Genomic DNA, 16,830 nt, shown 5'->3' on the forward strand with positions numbered 1-16,830 from the left:
AGTTGTCAAATTTAATCATTTCACTTTAATAATTAAACACTCCTCTGTATCCCATTAAATACAAGGTGGAAATAAACAACTGCATTTCACAACATTTTTATCTGCAGTGTCTGAGTTTTTCCCACTTACTTTGATGTTCTGAGTGATTTAGGATCACAGATTTCAGCACTGTAATATAAAAGATTGTTACAGGCTTTCTGATGACTGTTTGCACTTGGAAAAGAAAATAGTTTTAAAAAAAAATGTTTCTTTTAGAATAAAAATCTGGTAGATGTGGCGGGTTTGTAGAAGACAAACCACTTGGTCACAGTACAGAATTGTAGATAATTGTGCTAATAATATTATAGACAAAAAGAAGTGGATTACAATATACAAAATGAAAAACAAACTTACTAAAATTGCAGGCTAACAGCAGTCCCAGAAATTAAACTCAGCTTCTCAGAGCAACACAGCATTAATCTGTTTGGAAGCTGAGCTAGCCAGTCTTTTAGTCACTTAGAAATGGTTTTCTAAAGAATCATTGGCTTAGGCATAAGATTAACATCTTAGTCAAAGTGACTATTCTTATCATCTTAGTGACTTTAAGTTTCGTGATGCTTCAGAGGAAATGGTGGTGACACTTGTCTGTATTAACTCATGTGATGTTGCACAAAGGTCTTCATACTAACAGTGAAAAATAGCTTATACAGTTCCACTGAGTAGCAATGGGAAGCAAATTATTTTATGCTCACAAGTTTTGTAATTTCGGCATCAACTAACTAATAACACATTTCAAGTTTTGCTCTCTGCAAAGTTAGAGGAATCTTGTGTACAGTAATAAAAAATTGAAGTATTTCACATGAAAATATCTCATGGAACATTCAAAAATCAAAGAATCATAGAATCACAGAATCACAGGAGTTGGAAGGGACTTCAAGAGATCACTGAGTCCAATCCCCCTACTGAAGCAGGTACCTTACAGTAGGTAGGTATATCAGTAATGACTAGAGATTTCAAAATCAAGATGTTGAAGTTGAATCCTGCAAGGATTTTTACTTTTAAGAAAGGTGTTTTACAATTCATGTAACCTAAGTACACTGAAAATTTCATTTTGTTAGTGCTTTCTATTATTATTAATGCTATCTGGAACAGTGGCATTCCATACCACATATTTTATTCTTTTATTTTGGTCTTTTGTGTCAGGATAAAACTAAAGCTTATAACATTTCTACAATAGCCTGATAGGCAAGACGTAGATTTGAACCTTAAAATACCACAAATAATGTTAATCCCTTGCCAAGTGGGATACTGAGAGACCTAAAAGGACTTTTTTTCTGCTCATGGCAGAAACCAAAACCATTCCTTACGAAAGCTGCATCAAAATCAGCAACCTTCCATTGAAAGTTTGAGTTTGATGCAGTGATGTTTTTTAATGGAAAAAAATACCGGAAAATTCCATTGCACATTACACCTTTACGATTAAACTTTCCATTTACAAATGGTTTAAAAATAATTTGTTTATGCATAATAGATTCAGTGTGTTACCTATATGAATAGCCCTGGCAACTAGTAGTTGCAAACACACTAATAAAAAACTTCACACAATTGAAAGCACTCATCTCACCTACCAGTTGGTCTTCTATTCAAGCAATGACCATTTATTTCAGAAACTGCAATCATTTGCTAACTTAACTATAATCATCACAAATTAGAAACATAAAGCATCACTTCATTTCTAAACTGAAAAAAATGCAGCTCTTGTGATTAAACTCCCAGTTAAGGGATCTGGGGATAAAATGATTGCTCTTATAAAAAACTGATCTCCCGCAGGCCCCATTAGGACATCAGAATATATGATTAAAATCCTACATAGAAAGGAATCAAAGTCTTGGTCTACCCACAGATTTTGTGTTAATATAACAGTCTGACTGTTATACATTTGGAAAACACACTCCCTCCTCCCTAAATTGTTGTATTGATACAAATGGGGACACAGTTATAATGGACAAAGATGCCTTTTTCTTCTACTACAGTGTGTTCCCAGTTCCACACAGGAATGAATGCACCTCTACACTCCTATGACTTCTCAAACTGGATGAATTTTCTGCTTTGATTATCAGAAAGAGCAGGAAGAATTATTTTGGCCTACAACTGCAGAATGAATTTCCCTGGAAAAAAAAAAAAAGAATTATTTAATTTTGAAATGCTTCATTTCAAGTAATAAAGCTTGATTTTTTTCATTTCAAAACCAGAGGATTTTTTAAGTAAAGCGTATCTGGAGCATGAAATATTCCTGATAAACTTGATTTTTCAGTTCAAACCTATGCATATTAAATAGCTCTAGCTTTGGATTTTTTTTTTTAAGGATAGTATATTTGGAAAACAAAATGTAGTATTATACTTGATACTTTATTCCTTCAAATTTTCCAGTGTTGTTTGCAAGTTACCAACTATATTCTACATTATGTGCACCTCCACCCTAAGCATTAAAGGCAATACAACTGCTCTACTTAGGTAAACAATATTCAGATTTAAGTTTTTGGTAGGAAGATAGCCATATGCAGTATCACACATATATTTAGACATTTGCTCCTCCACATCCCATCAAAATAAATGTGGCTGAGGGAGCTGGGATTGTTCAGTCTGGAGAAGAGGAGGCTCAGGGGAGACCTCACTGCACTCTACAACTTCCTGAAGGGAGGTTGGGATGAGGAGGAGTTTGGCCCAGGCAACAAACAGGACCCGAGGAAATGGCCACAAGTTGTACCAGAAGAGGTTTAGGTTAGACAGAAGGAAGAACTTTTTCTCTCAGAGAGTGGTCAGGCACTGGAATGGCTGCCCAGGGAGGTGGTGGAGTTGTCATCCCTGGTAGTGTTCAAGAGATGTCTGGATGAGGAGCTACAAGATATGGTTTAGTGCTTGTGGTAGCAGTGGTAATGGGAAGATGGTTGGAATAAACAATCTGGCAGGTCGTTTCCAACCTTGCAATTCTATGATTCTATGAATACTTTTTTTTTGTCTCATTTTATATTCATACTTGTGTAATCACATTATCTGATTTCCATAATACAGGTGTTATAAGTTTAGGTTTATGCTTACAGGACCTTGAAAGATTTAATTTGGTCACTCTTCTTGCACTATTTTGATCATCTTGCTGCAATTACATACAATTTGTCATTCACTAGCAAGGCACTTGTACCAATGGGAGATCCTGATTTTCCATTGTCTCTTCCGTTTTTCTTGATTATAGAATCAGAAGCCACAAATCTCAGTTCTCCTTAGGCTATTTACAGACTTGGAACTGAGGTAATTACAACTTCCTCAACAGAGGCTGTTTCATTTTTTTCACATTCAGCTTTTATTGCAGATGAGCTTATCAGTTCATACACACAAAGTTAAGCCACTTCTAGAAACAGAGATATTTCACAACTCAAGAGATTCCAGCTTGACTGTATCTTTGAAAGCGCATTGAAAGGCACACCTCAGCAATTTTATGTTAGAAGAGATTTGGGATTAAAAAATGCTTACCATTTGATACCGAATTTCCATTTTCAGCAGTCACAGAACTGGACAGTGGATTAGAAGACTGAGTTCCATGGTTATTTGCATTTTTATCCTGCGTTGCTGACCCAGTATCTGATGCATTTGGATCTTCTCTGCTCCTCAAGTTCAGGTTAGTTTCAGCACCTGCCGTAGAGAGAAGGCTTGTCAGCTTCCGATTTGCTAGTGGCTTTCACACAGAAATAGACACAATTAACTTTGAGAGACCAAATTACTTTATCAAATCAATTTAATTAATCACTAAGTTCACTAGACCAGCAATAAACATGGAAGGTTCAAGTAAATTACTTTTGCAGGGATTTTTTTTATTTTTATTTTTTTGCAAGTGTTCCACCTGTAGCCATTTAAAGTTTATGAAATTGAAAGCTTTAACAAAATTTTATTTGTACTGTTTCTCTTCACGTATACATCAGCTGAAAAAGCTCCACATGTTTGTATTGACCCTATTTTAGGTCCTATTCTATGTCACAGAAGTTCGTATACTGCTGTCAGCACTGCAATGTCTTTTACCATCACATTAGGTCAGAACAATAACAGCCAAAACATGGCTTTATTCTTTTCTTTCATTTCCCCCCCTTGAAAAATGAGACAGTCTTTAACACAAAACCATAAGTAGTAACATTCCTGCCAGCAAGGCCTCCCCACAGGCACTATTTACCCTGCCTCAGGGCTTTCCAGCCATCAGTTGTCACTTTCTATAACATTCCGGATTTTCAAGTCATTGCTTCTAGTTAAATTTCTTCAAGATACCAGAAGGAGCCCTGGTCCTGGAGTAGATCACAGGCTGCATACAGTGCATATCTCCTCAAAGAAAAGGGCAAAATTCTCTTTTCTTCTTTCCATCTTGACTGAGGGCAGAGGGGACTGAGAGACAAGGCCAGGAATGGTGCCCACTGCACATCCAGCACCTGGGGTGATGCCCACTCTGCTGTTCTGTGGCAGCTCCAGTGAGACTGCTTTAAGTGCTGCACTGGCAGGGTTCTCTGGCTAGCTCCATTTCAGCTTCCCTAACTCTCTCCACCCACTGGGAGCTGGCATTGGCTGCAAGTCTGATGCATAGTGGCTCATCTGTGTACAGAGGCCCTCATTTAGCACTTTAAAAAAGAAACACTTCCTCTGACAGTCCTCAAAGAGCTTGCTTTTGGGTGGGTCTGCTTAAGCTTTGTCATAGTAAGAGCAACAAATGATGGAAGTCAAAAGACTAGCTATTAAAACCAGTGTTATAGCATTCACTCGTATGTCCAGTGACATTCTCAGCTCTCTCAAAGATGCAATATATAATTATAAGTGTCAAGCACATACGGATTTTTCAAGGGGAGAGGAAAAAAAACCTTCTTCACAATATAACAGATACTTTTCCTGTAGATTTTCAAACTTAACATCGAGTGCACGGTCAACTTTCATTTTCATACCTAAACTGAAAAAAAAACAACCTTGAATTACAAAGTACCAGCATTCTTTTGAAAAAAATTAATGAAATGAAAACTATACTTCCATTTTGATTGACTTGAAATGTTTCCTTTCACTGAAAAGGGCTTTCTTAGTTGTGTTTAGCTTTCAGTTATCTAATACTGAATCTTTCTTAACATTTCCTTTTCTAACAAAAAAGCTGTCTTGAAAAGCCAGAAAGTTCATTTCCAAGCTGTCAGAATAAAATATTTCAATGGTTTTTTTTTTTTTTAATTCCCTTTCTTGCCCTCATTCCCTGATCTTTACTTGTTGCCAGAACTGACTGGAGTACTTCAGTGGTGCTGTTTCATAAACTGCATATTTAGACAAAAGTGCTATGCACTGAAAAAATTAGGCCACTCTACCCGCAGTAAGTGATTTGGGGCAGGCAACAGAACTGGAGTCTGAGCTAGAAAATGCATGCAGCACAATTATAAGAGCATGCCTGATTTAGCTTTTGTGAAAGCAAGTTGTCTGAAAAATGTGTCTTTGCAACTCGCATTTAATTTGTCTGAAAAGGAAATGTCACTTTTGGATGTTAATAGTCAGTGCACTTGCCTATAGATCATAATCCACCTACATAATTATTGTGCTACCTTTTACATAAAGAGTCTCAGAGTAAGTGGCTGGGATCCTTATTTTTCTTGATACCCAAAAGATTTACTGATTTGCCTGACATCTGCAATTCATTTGACTATGCAAGTGGAAAGACATTTTCTTCCATTCCTACTCTGTAGAAGCCTTTTGTTTCATGGATACATTGTTATCTTTTCACAGCGTTCACGAAGGGCTCTCAGAAAAAAAAAAAACCAAAAAACAAAAAAACCCCAAATAATATATATATCTTTTCTCCTTTGTACTAAACAGAGTTGTGGATATTTACCACTGAGTGAAAATCTCATAATGAACTGGCAGAAACAAGTAGTGGACAAACAAAATACCTTTTGAGACAGCTATTTACATAGAGATATGCTAACCCATTCACTCTATTCAGTTTCTGTAACAAATGTACATCTTCAATTACTTAATCATAGAATCGTGAAATTGCAAAATCATAGAATGGCTTAGGTTGGAGGAAACTTTAAAGATCATTTAGTTCCAGCCTCCTGCGTTGGGCAGGGTTGCCAGCAACCAGATCAGGTTGCCCAGGATTCCATTCAACCTAACCTTGAATTCCTCCAGAAATGGGGCATCCACAACCTCGCTGGGCATCCTATGCCAGCAAGCGCCTCACCATCCTCTAAGTAGAAGTTTCTTCCTAACATCTAAATCTCACCTCTTATAGCTTGAAGCCATTCCCCCTTGTTCTATCACTATCAGACTGTCTAAAAAGTCACTCCCCCAGCTGCTTGTAAGCTCCCTTCAAGTACTGGAAAGCCACAATTAGGTCTCCTCAGAGCCTTCTCTTATCCAACCTAAACAATAGAAGGATATAATAAAGAAAAAAACACTTTGCAGTGCCTTATTTCCTTAATCTTGTGGGCAGAAGAGAAGCCCGTATTCTGTTTCAAAATAATCTGGATTGTATAAAGGCGATCGTACTGATTTTCTATATATAGGCATCTGCAGCTCCTTGTTGGAGCAGAGATGTGAATCTCTGGGAGAAGTGGAAACACGTATGTTGGCTAACTTCTAAAAGACTCCTGAAGAGGCTGTAGTTTATCCCTAGCAAATAGGTACTGGTTATTTATTTTTGACTTTGTATAAAATGGGTGAGTTTCTTAAGAAAATCTCTTTTATAGATAGGATAACAAGTGGATACTTTAGTCAGGTGTAACCAGGGTACTGTCCTGCACAGCAGAACTTACATAGGATGACTGGGCGATCCAGGCTGGAATTGGGTGTCCCTCTTTGCTGCCTTCCCACTACCTAAAACATTTGCTGAGCATAAGAAAATACATCTCCTGACTTCTTGTCATAACACTTCTGTTCCACACAGAGTAGCATTGCACAGCAATATCTTATACAGGAATGCTGTGGACAACTGTAAAAGACATAGGGAAGTACACTGATAACACTTATTGATAAGAGTTACTGAAAAATTTCCAAATTCTAATTTTATTCGTCAAATACTCATCTGAAATTCACTTTACCCTCATGCATTCTCAGTCAGCTTAGATTTTTCTCCACGTTAAAATCTACCTCCTCCTGCTGCCATGAACCCCTACAGAAACAATAGTGTACAGCTCTCTCATGCCTTATCAACCTTCTGGAACTATCGTGAATACTTTAGAAGAGAAGAAAAGAAGAAACTATGGTTCCAGTTGCACATCTTCACCAACACAAGCTTTTTGTGCAGACTTGTACTCTGCTGTTCTCACCAGATGGATGGATGATGATCTACCAGAATCTTCTACTGTTTTTGTTTGTTTGTTTCTTTTGTTTTGTTTTGTTTTTAACAGCATTTTAACAGTTGCCAGCCAGTAAGAAATGTTATTTGAAAAGTCATCCATGCCTACTAGTGAGACACTAGCTACAGAGAGGTATCAGCTGTAAGAGGATGGTGGGAGTTCATGATTATAAAAGGAATATAAGCTCTAAGTGAAAATATACAGACTGTTTGCAACTGTGAGCAGCATTTGAACTATTATTTTGGCAAACTTAATCTGCCAAAAACATATCTCTGACTCAGTCAAATTCTGCTTTGACTAATCTTGCAGTTAATGAAGATGTATGGATAGTGAGGATGTATATGGACTGGGAGCTGAATTTGTCCCTCAATTGCAAGATAGTTAATGTAACTGAAAGCAAGGTCATGTACAGTGTTTTTAATCACAGTACGACAAATGAAAGTGTAACAGTTATTTCCTTACAAGCAAGCTCTGTATTCCAGTAAGCTGATAATTAACTGTATCAACAGTACTTGAAAAGTGTAAAAGGAAATGCATGCAAAAGAGGCAGGTAGTGAAATCCACATTTGCATGCTAGTCTCAGTGTTTCTCAAAGAGTCTAAAGAGTTTAAAACTCATAAGGCATCATATGAACTTAGTTTCACTTACTTTGGAATAATAAATTCAGAGTATGGCAGTCACGGACATGATTTAACATATGATTCTTTATCTGCTTTTTATTTTCATTTTTGAATTATTATGTCTCTTTTAAAAGAAAGCCAATACCCTGAAAGACTAAATGGGATAACTTTGTGTCAGAAGACCAAACTGAACTCTTGTAATTGAGCTCCAAATAAGTGAGTACAAATATCATAATACAATGATTTTTTTTTTTTCTCAAGCATGAAATGTAGGATTCCAAACACTATGGTTATTTCATAAGTAGTATTTAGGCTGAATTAATGGTGTTGTCACAAAATTATAAAATAAACTAGTACAGGCTCTATTCAGATGACAGACTAAAGTGCAATACTAAAACATTTTGAGGAATTATTAATTTTGTAAGGAAACTATATATTTAGCCTGTTTAACAAAATCTAAAGCAAACTATACATCAATGATTGGTATCAGTATTTAGGTGGAATCACCATAGACTCTTTTTGCAGCAAGACAGGAGAAACGGAATGTTATTAAAAACCCAGCAGTAGCTCACCTGATTGAATTGTAATTTACTTTTCTGTCAATGCCCTTTTTTCTGCCCTTCTTTCTTTAAAAACAGGCACATCCATAACTTTTATCTGTCCGTTTATGCTCTTTTTTTCAAATACTTCTTTTAGCATTTAGTGCTCATTTACAGTCTGACCGAAAACTCATTAATAACAACAGAAGGCCTCCACTGCTTCCAGTGGGTTTTGGATCAGATTCATGCTTACCTTGGATGCTTTGTGCAGTGCTGCCAGAGCACTGAGCGATTCATGATACAGGGTAAATACAGAGTGCCTACTAGTTATTCTGTCCTGGTAAATTTAAATGTGTTCACAACTGTTCTCTGGCCCTGAGGCAAATGGTAAGAGATCCATGTCTATGCTATTAAACATACTTGTCCTCCACAGCAGACAAACCGCATCCAAGCTGTCTGCTGGGAATAGTCCCTGGCCTGTGCCATTTCCTGAACCATGCCCAGATCTGCCTGGAAGGGGGCCAGTCTGCCAGCTCCAAAACCAGGCCAGGGACTGCTTGAACACTTTGTTTGCCCAGATGATTGAGTTGCCATACCCTGACATTGGCTCATCTACGAAAATAAACACAGCCCTTTGCCTTGACTAGTTACTGCAATCAGAAATGAACGGTCAATATTAAGTCCATCTCAGGAGAAAAGAATACAATAGTCAAATAGTCAAAAAAACCCCAAAACCTCAGACAGGACGAGGCTAGTGGACAACCAAACAGCTGCAGAGACTCTGCTGAAGTCATATGCAGAAGTTTCATCTTCACTTGCGCTAGGCCAGTCTCTAATGATATAGGGAAGGCAAGTTTCCTTAGTCTTACTCCAGGGTAAGCAGAAGTCATATGACATACAAGGGTGTATACCCCTCTTGAACAGATCTGACACATATCCGGATCAATCCTTCATAGCACACATTCCAACTTCTTTATTAAACGGAGAGCACAGGCTATGTTCCCAAACAAGGAATTCCTGCGTCACCAGCTAAGCTATGTGCGTCTCTGTCCTAACACAGAAACAACCTCTGCCCTGGTCCACAAATGATCAGTCCCATAAAATAAAATCCACAGTTACCATAGAAAAGGCTTAATACCTTTTTCACGAATATTTTTCAACCTATAAAAATATGTAAGACATATTATGGAAAGAAATATATGAAAAAAGGAGGAAATAGTTCTTATCATTTGATATCTACAATAAATCCCAGAATAATATCAAACAATTTCTTAATTAATGGAAAACATGTATTCTTGCAATAAATAATCAACTTATGACTATTTACATCAAGACAGACAGCTATTCACAATTTTGTTTGCAACTCTGAAATCTAGAAAACACTGTATTCTGGTAGATACATTTATTTGCTACTGAAGAAGCTTTTTGTTCCTGAGCTACCAGAGAATCTAAAAGCTGAATAGCTTGATTTCTTGAAAACTATGGCTAGCATCCAGCAGATGAAAATTTCAAATCAAGCAGCTTGTCACTGTACACATGAATAAGTGATAACCGATGGATCTCATTAACAAGCATATGAATGGCAAGAAGTTGAAGACAGAAGGGATTCCTGATCTATGCCCCTGTTCTTTCCTGGGAGAGTCAGGAATACAACAAATGCTAGCAGTCAACCCTGAATATTTGCTACATTTCCTCCAGTAACTGGACACTGTGCAATGAGGGAAGATGATGACTGCACAAATGACACAGATATCGTCTGATGAATGATAAGGAGAGGGAGGTTACATAAGGAGAGGTTGTTTTATTTTGGCTCCAGTGTTTATCACTGTGTTTTGTTGCACCTTGGCAATTTCACTTGGCATTTCCTGTTTTGCTCTGACTTACTACTGAGACATTCCTTGTCAGTGGAGTTTGCTAGCTACCCTCAGCATGTTGTCTTGGGTGTCCTTTCGCTGGATGAATGCATATTGCTTCAGATTAGTTCAGTTTACTCACATGAAGTCACACTGTGACCTGCTGTAGCATGACTGTTTACTTTGTCTGCTGAGAGCTGGAGGCAAGCAGATGCATCTTATTTGCTGAAAGAAATGGAGCAGGATGAAAACTGACAAGACAGGATTCCCCCAGCCTATTAGTGTGTACTGCCTGTCTCGCCCTTATAGCTGTGCTGCCAGCTGCCACTGCAATAATTATTCATTGATTTATTTCATCTTGCAAAGCCTGTACTGCCAGCAGCAATTGTAGGATTTCCCCCTACAGTGATGCTCCCAGGACAGGCAGCAATGAATTTGCAGTGTTGCTTCCAGCATCATTCCCTCTAATTGGAGATAGTTAAGGCATTAGAAGACACTCCAGAAGCCTCATTCTTAAATGAAGCAGGTAAATACGGCATGAGGGAAACAGAAAATCCCTACGTTGCTCTGAGAAGATGCATTTGTGGAAGTCTTGTATGAATTCTGGGAAGCAAAAGGAGTAGACACAAGCCATGAAGAACTTCAAGTTACAAACCTCATATTGCTGGAAGTGAATCACATAGTCATTAAGGTTGGAAAAGGCCACTTTTCAACCATCAGCTCATCCCCACCATACCAACTGACCAGGTCCCTCAGTGCCACATCCGCACATCTCTTGAACACCTCCAGGGACGGTGACCCCTCCACCTCCCTGAACAGCCTGTGCCATTGCCTCATCAGTCTTCCTGAGAAGAAATTTTTCCTAATATCCAAGCTGACGAAGAGCCCTTCTACATTGTTATCCAGCTTCATCTTCAAGAACATCATTGTCCAGGGAGGTGGTGGAGTCACCAACCCTGGAGGTGTTTCAAGGAACAATAGGATTTTGTGTTGAGGGATATGGTTTAGTGAGAACTATTGGTGGTAGGTGGATGGTTGAACTGGATGATCTTGTAGGTCTTTTCCAACCTTGGTGTTTCTGTGATTATGTGATTCTGTGATGTAGGTGTGACACTGGTTAGTTAGAGCTCAGAATGTAAAGCTGGTAGTGACAAGGAAGTTACTGAGGCAAATGCGGAAACCTCTAGATCTGAGTGAGCCCATGATTTTTCTGTAAATCACTTTACAGCTATAGCAATAGCTGTTACAGCCATACATCTAGAATTGAAAATGCCCAGGCAAGTTTCTTCCAATTTCTTGTCTGACAGATTCATGGTGGTGGGGTGATAGTGCTTTACTTTTACACTGCTAACAATCATTACAAGTTACAAACCTTTTTCTTCTTCCTAGAAATAATGTTAGAAACACCTCTGGGTCAGGTAAGTTTTCAGAGCTGGTGATGGAGATAGTAAAAGTGCCTTCTGTCCCTTTCTGGTGGACTTTGGATTGTTTGAACTGGGTTGGTTCCCAACATGAATCAAAGAATATTGCTACTGAAGGAAATTTTCTATTTTTCTATATATTTTCTATATATTCTTAAATATTCATCACCGGCAAAGAATATATAGACAGACTGCCATCTCTCCTGCTTGACAGCCTCTGAACAAGAACTTGGAACATCTTCTTAATGCAGCAAGTATACTGGAGTACCACCAGTGTATGCATTTCAGAGAAGTGGGATTTTTCCTTCACCCTTTCTTCTCTAGGAATGGATCTCAGCAGTGATTGGATTTCCTGAGGCTCCAGCATGAAGAAAGAAGGCAGTACTGCTTGAGACAACTTCCTGCCTTGCAAGAAACATCTCTTTCCGTCATGTCCCCTGCTTTTTAAAGACTAATATGGAAAAAAAAGCTAGCTGATTATACTCTGTAATAATGTTGTTTACTCTTAGGTGTGTTGATTGGCTCACCAAATAGTCTATTTCTTGTATTTGTGTGGTTAATCAAATGCTGCCATCTGGAAAAGGAGATGGTAATTTGGTACAAAACACAGCTTCCCTTTTTTAAACTGTTTTCTTCTAACTAACATGGATGCAGAAGTCTTTTTGAAGACAGACATTTAAGCATGTTTACTTTTGTGTGTGGTACCTCAGTAACAGAACAGCCATTACTGCTGGCTGTAGCTACTGCTGGAAGGAATTATGTTATGAGTCTCTGTCTCAACCTTCCTCTCCTTCAAATGCAGTTGCAAATATTGTGAAAATAAATAAACAAAAAAAACCCCAAACAAACAAATAGACAGGGACTTCCCACAACCAACTGCATCACAGTGGTTCTATTTACTTTTCTCAGAGAATACTTCTACAGAGATTTTTCAGAATCTCTCTCATATGAACTCTGGCACTAACAGCAACAAAAAAGTCAGATGAAATTTTTGGGTAGGTCCTGAGGAAGAGTCCAAGGAGTATTTCTGGATCATCTGTGCTGTCATCCAACATAGAGAGACAGCTATTCTGGAAAACCCTGTCATCCAACATAGAGAGGCAGCTATTCTGGAAAACCTCTTGGACAACATTTGCAATTTGTTTTCTAAGAGACCTTACCAAATAAGAATTGAATTTGGAGATATACCTTTAGCTTGTTTTAAGTTCACGCTGAAGGGATACTGCAGCGGTCAATGACAGTCCCATGCTCCTCAAAGCAGAACGTATGGCTATTGCAGATGCAGTGTGATAAGCATACATAATGTGTACAAACATAGCCAACCTGTGGCTAAAAGCTATCACTACATTCTACTAATACAGTCAGCATCATTATACTGAAAACAAATCTTAAGGAAAGAGCTAAAAGAAATACTGAAACATTAAACTTCAGAGTAAACAATTTTTTCTTCTTTTTTTTTTTCCCCGCTTAAAAGTTGCACCACACAGATGATAAAATTCATTTTCATGGCTTCCATTTTAAAATAAAGCAAAAGCTCTATACAAGGGAGCTCTGAATCCAAAGGCCTTTCTATGTTCCCACTCACTGTTGGGCCTGGAGAAAAGGCAGATACCCCAGACTGCTGCTTCTACTTTCCCAACCTGCTCCATTTCCAAACCTGTCCTACTCTCCCAACAGCACAGTGAAATCGTGAGAAGAGAGCATGAGGACCAGGGCACTCACATGTTGAGGACCAGGGCTTTTTTGCACACTATTCTCAGCTGCCTTCTCCTGATTCTCCATCCTGGCACACAAAATATCAATGCAATCAATGCAGCTGGAACACAACCCATTTGTGGGATTGTTTCATGGTGAGTTGCTCAAGTCCTGTCAAGACTTGAGTCATCAGTGAGGCATGTTGGAGCTTGCACCATCATAATGCATCGCTCTTGGATACCTAAGCCAGAAAGGTTAGGTGCAGCTTGGTTTGTATGCAACAGGGACAAATATTTCTGTGCAGAGATATCCCTAAATGGCATCCCAACTATCACTGAAATTCTTGAATTTAGCTGGGTCCAAAAAAAGTCAAATTGTTTCACTGTTAACATTTTCAGTATGAAAAAAATTCAGCATCTGCAACGCAAACCATCTCAGTACTTTCCAAACACTTCAGAAAGACTGGACGTTGAAAGAACGTATTTCTGCACAGAATTTAAGAATGCTTTATTTTCATTCCAAGGCAAAACAAAAATAAATGTCATAGTCTTGCCACTTTCTGCGGAATGGAATTACTGCTCTCTACTGAGGCTCTGTGCAAAAGCTGATTTAATGCTGAGATTGATGTAAGTAAGTTAAAAGCATCTGAACAGAATTCCTTACTCACACTGAGAACAAGAGACTTTCATTAAAAGGTGTGTTCAGATTTCATTCTCCACTTCATTCCAAATACCCATAGTCCTGTAAAAACAGGTGATATGATGCTTACTGCCAAACAGCCAATATTCTTGGTTGGTATCAGGAATTAAAGTGTGCTACAATTCAATTTTCTTGTTCTCTCGGCTATGACTAATGTTTCACATTAATGTACCTTCAGTTTACAACTAGCGACACAGTTGTTCCCAAACAAAGTTCTTTGTGGTTCTCTATCTTGAATCACAAATAAAAAACATTGAAGACTGTTTAATATCTCAAGAAGCCCACAACACTGTCAGACAACTTCCTGAATCAGCGCTGAATTTGAAACAATGATGTCACATCAGATTAGTGAAGAAAATACATTGCTATGAAAATAATCACAGAAATCCCTGCCTGAAGTACTGAAGTCACAGTTATAGGTGGGATAGTATTAAAATCTATGGGCTTGAACTATCCTTAAGTTTAAGCAGTATGGTGTGATTATGGCACTCCACTATCAGATGGAACAAAGAGACATGTAGTAAATCAAATCCAAGAGGTAAAAGAAAAACCAAAAAACAACAAAACAACAAAACAAAACAAATCACTCACAGTTACATAAAAGGAATGCCTACAGTTTTCATAAATGGGTCATTTTAAATGCAACAGCCAAGCTTGCTATTTCTCCTCAGCTTCCTTCTTGTTAAGCAGTGACTAGGTATGAACGTGAGAGTCTGCACTGGGTCAAACTGGTCTGCCAACTCCAGGATCCTTATCTGTATATAACTGTGGTATAAGATCAGATCAAAACAATGAACTGATATTTCCTGGGTGATCCTGGGACCGCAATTCCTCCTCCAACCCCTATATGATTGAATACCAGCTTTGGAAGCATGTGGAGGGTGCTAAGAATTTTGCTTTACTTTTTTTTTTTTTTTTTGAATTTTTCTTAACAAGCACTTTGAATGCAAAATATAGAATATAAATACAGAATATAAATATAAATATAAATATATATAAACTAAAATAATATAAATATATATATTCTATATAAATATATAGAATATATATAAATATATAGAGTATAAAATATAAAAATATAATATATATATTTATATTCTATATAAATATAGAATATATAATAGAAGTTGATGACAATATCCAATTATTTTTTCATCTGAAATATAAATTAGATTTGATTTGTTCTGTTCTAATAGTTTTCAGGTAAAAACTGTCTATTGTAATCACACACATTGCTTCGTTTTCATGTTACAACAGAGAACCAAAGCAAATTACACATTATGATTTTAGGCTGTAACAGTGAAATCAGGTAGGAAGGGAAATGCTCCACTGGAAATAAATAAATAAAATATATATAATAATAGAAAACCATAAATCTCTTCAACAGAAATTATATTTTAGTTTTCAGACTCTGAAATGGAGAATTATTCTTGGTATATTGTATTTATCCTAAAACAATAGATTTTACTTTTTGTGACAAATTGCCCACATAATGGCCGATTTACAGATGGGAAGAAAACTACAGATTAAGGGGATGCATTCCAGACTGTAGAATGTTCACAAACATTCGGCAAACAGAAACGGCGGGTGCTTTCTGAAGACTCTTCTGACCCGTTTCTCTGCTGCAGTAATGCAAACCACAATTATTTCTTCAGAAAAGTCACTCAGCATGTGCTGGATGGCAATGGCATTACCAGCAGTTCAGTCTCCTCTTTCACATTCTGCATAGGGATCTACAGCTAGCCAAGTATGGGCCCTTTTCTATGACTCATATTAAACTGTTAATAGCAGTGCTTTGGTTTTTTTCCCACTTTTCTGCACCTACTGCAAGAGATTCAGATTGAAAGCTGCAAGTAACTGACAGTGAATCAGAGAGGGATGACTCTCCTGTGTTTAGATACCTAATCTGAAAATTAGTCATAGAAAGTCACCCTCATGCCTTGATAATTAAAGCAATTACATAAACAGATATTCATCTCTCTCAGAGAGGTACTGTTTAGCTTAATTCATTAAAGTTTTAATGCTTTGAGAATTTTACTTAAAAAATGTTATAGAAGTCTAATGTCTCATGTAATCACTCCTCCAGCATTCACAGGTAAAAGAAGAAAAAAGGGCAACTGGGCTTTTTGTTTTACTCATTTTGTAAGAAAGTAAAACTATTACATTGCATCAATACAACGTAGGAATAATGAGATGCAGATATGAATATTATCTGTATTAAGTTGCGTAAGAAGAAAAGCTGAGTGGCTTAGAGGATAAGGGACTGGGATTTCCTCTCAGAAACTCCAGTGGGAATTTAATTTGCAATCCACTGTTGAGACATTAACTGCACAATAGCAGCTTACTCTAATCTGTTGATAGAAGGAAATTTTTTACTAGCTATCAATGAGATATCTGCCTTTGACAGGACATTAAACCTCATACATACACATTAAATCCTGTTATTTTCCATGTTTGTGCCAATTTCAGCAAAGAGTATTTGGCAAGTTTTAGTCCCGACTAGGTACATCTAAATATCTAAATATCACGTGCAACAACCTTCCTATGAAGGTGCTTACACTGGAGAATATGAAAGAATTAGCAGACACATGAATCTATCTGTATTAGAAACATGCCATGCAAACTGATTTGTATGGATGCTGAAGATATTGTATAAATACTCT

At 37.5% G+C, this 16,830-nt stretch overlaps 1 protein-coding gene across 1 annotated transcript in view; it reads right to left on the reverse strand.

Annotated features, from left to right (window-relative positions):
- Window positions 1-16,830, reverse strand: part of MYO16 (myosin XVI) — a gene marked incomplete at both ends in the record, with an annotated part of 283,559 nt that overhangs the window by 18,883 nt on the left and 247,846 nt on the right. Inside the window, 1 exon segment of the mRNA XM_079549224.1 lies at window positions 3,508-3,666. Within this exon segment, the coding sequence (XP_079405350.1) occupies window positions 3,508-3,666 (159 nt within the window).

This window comes from Tetrao urogallus (genome assembly GCF_951394365.1).
Source record: "Tetrao urogallus genome assembly, chromosome: 1".
Taxonomy (NCBI): domain Eukaryota; kingdom Metazoa; phylum Chordata; class Aves; order Galliformes; family Phasianidae; genus Tetrao; species Tetrao urogallus.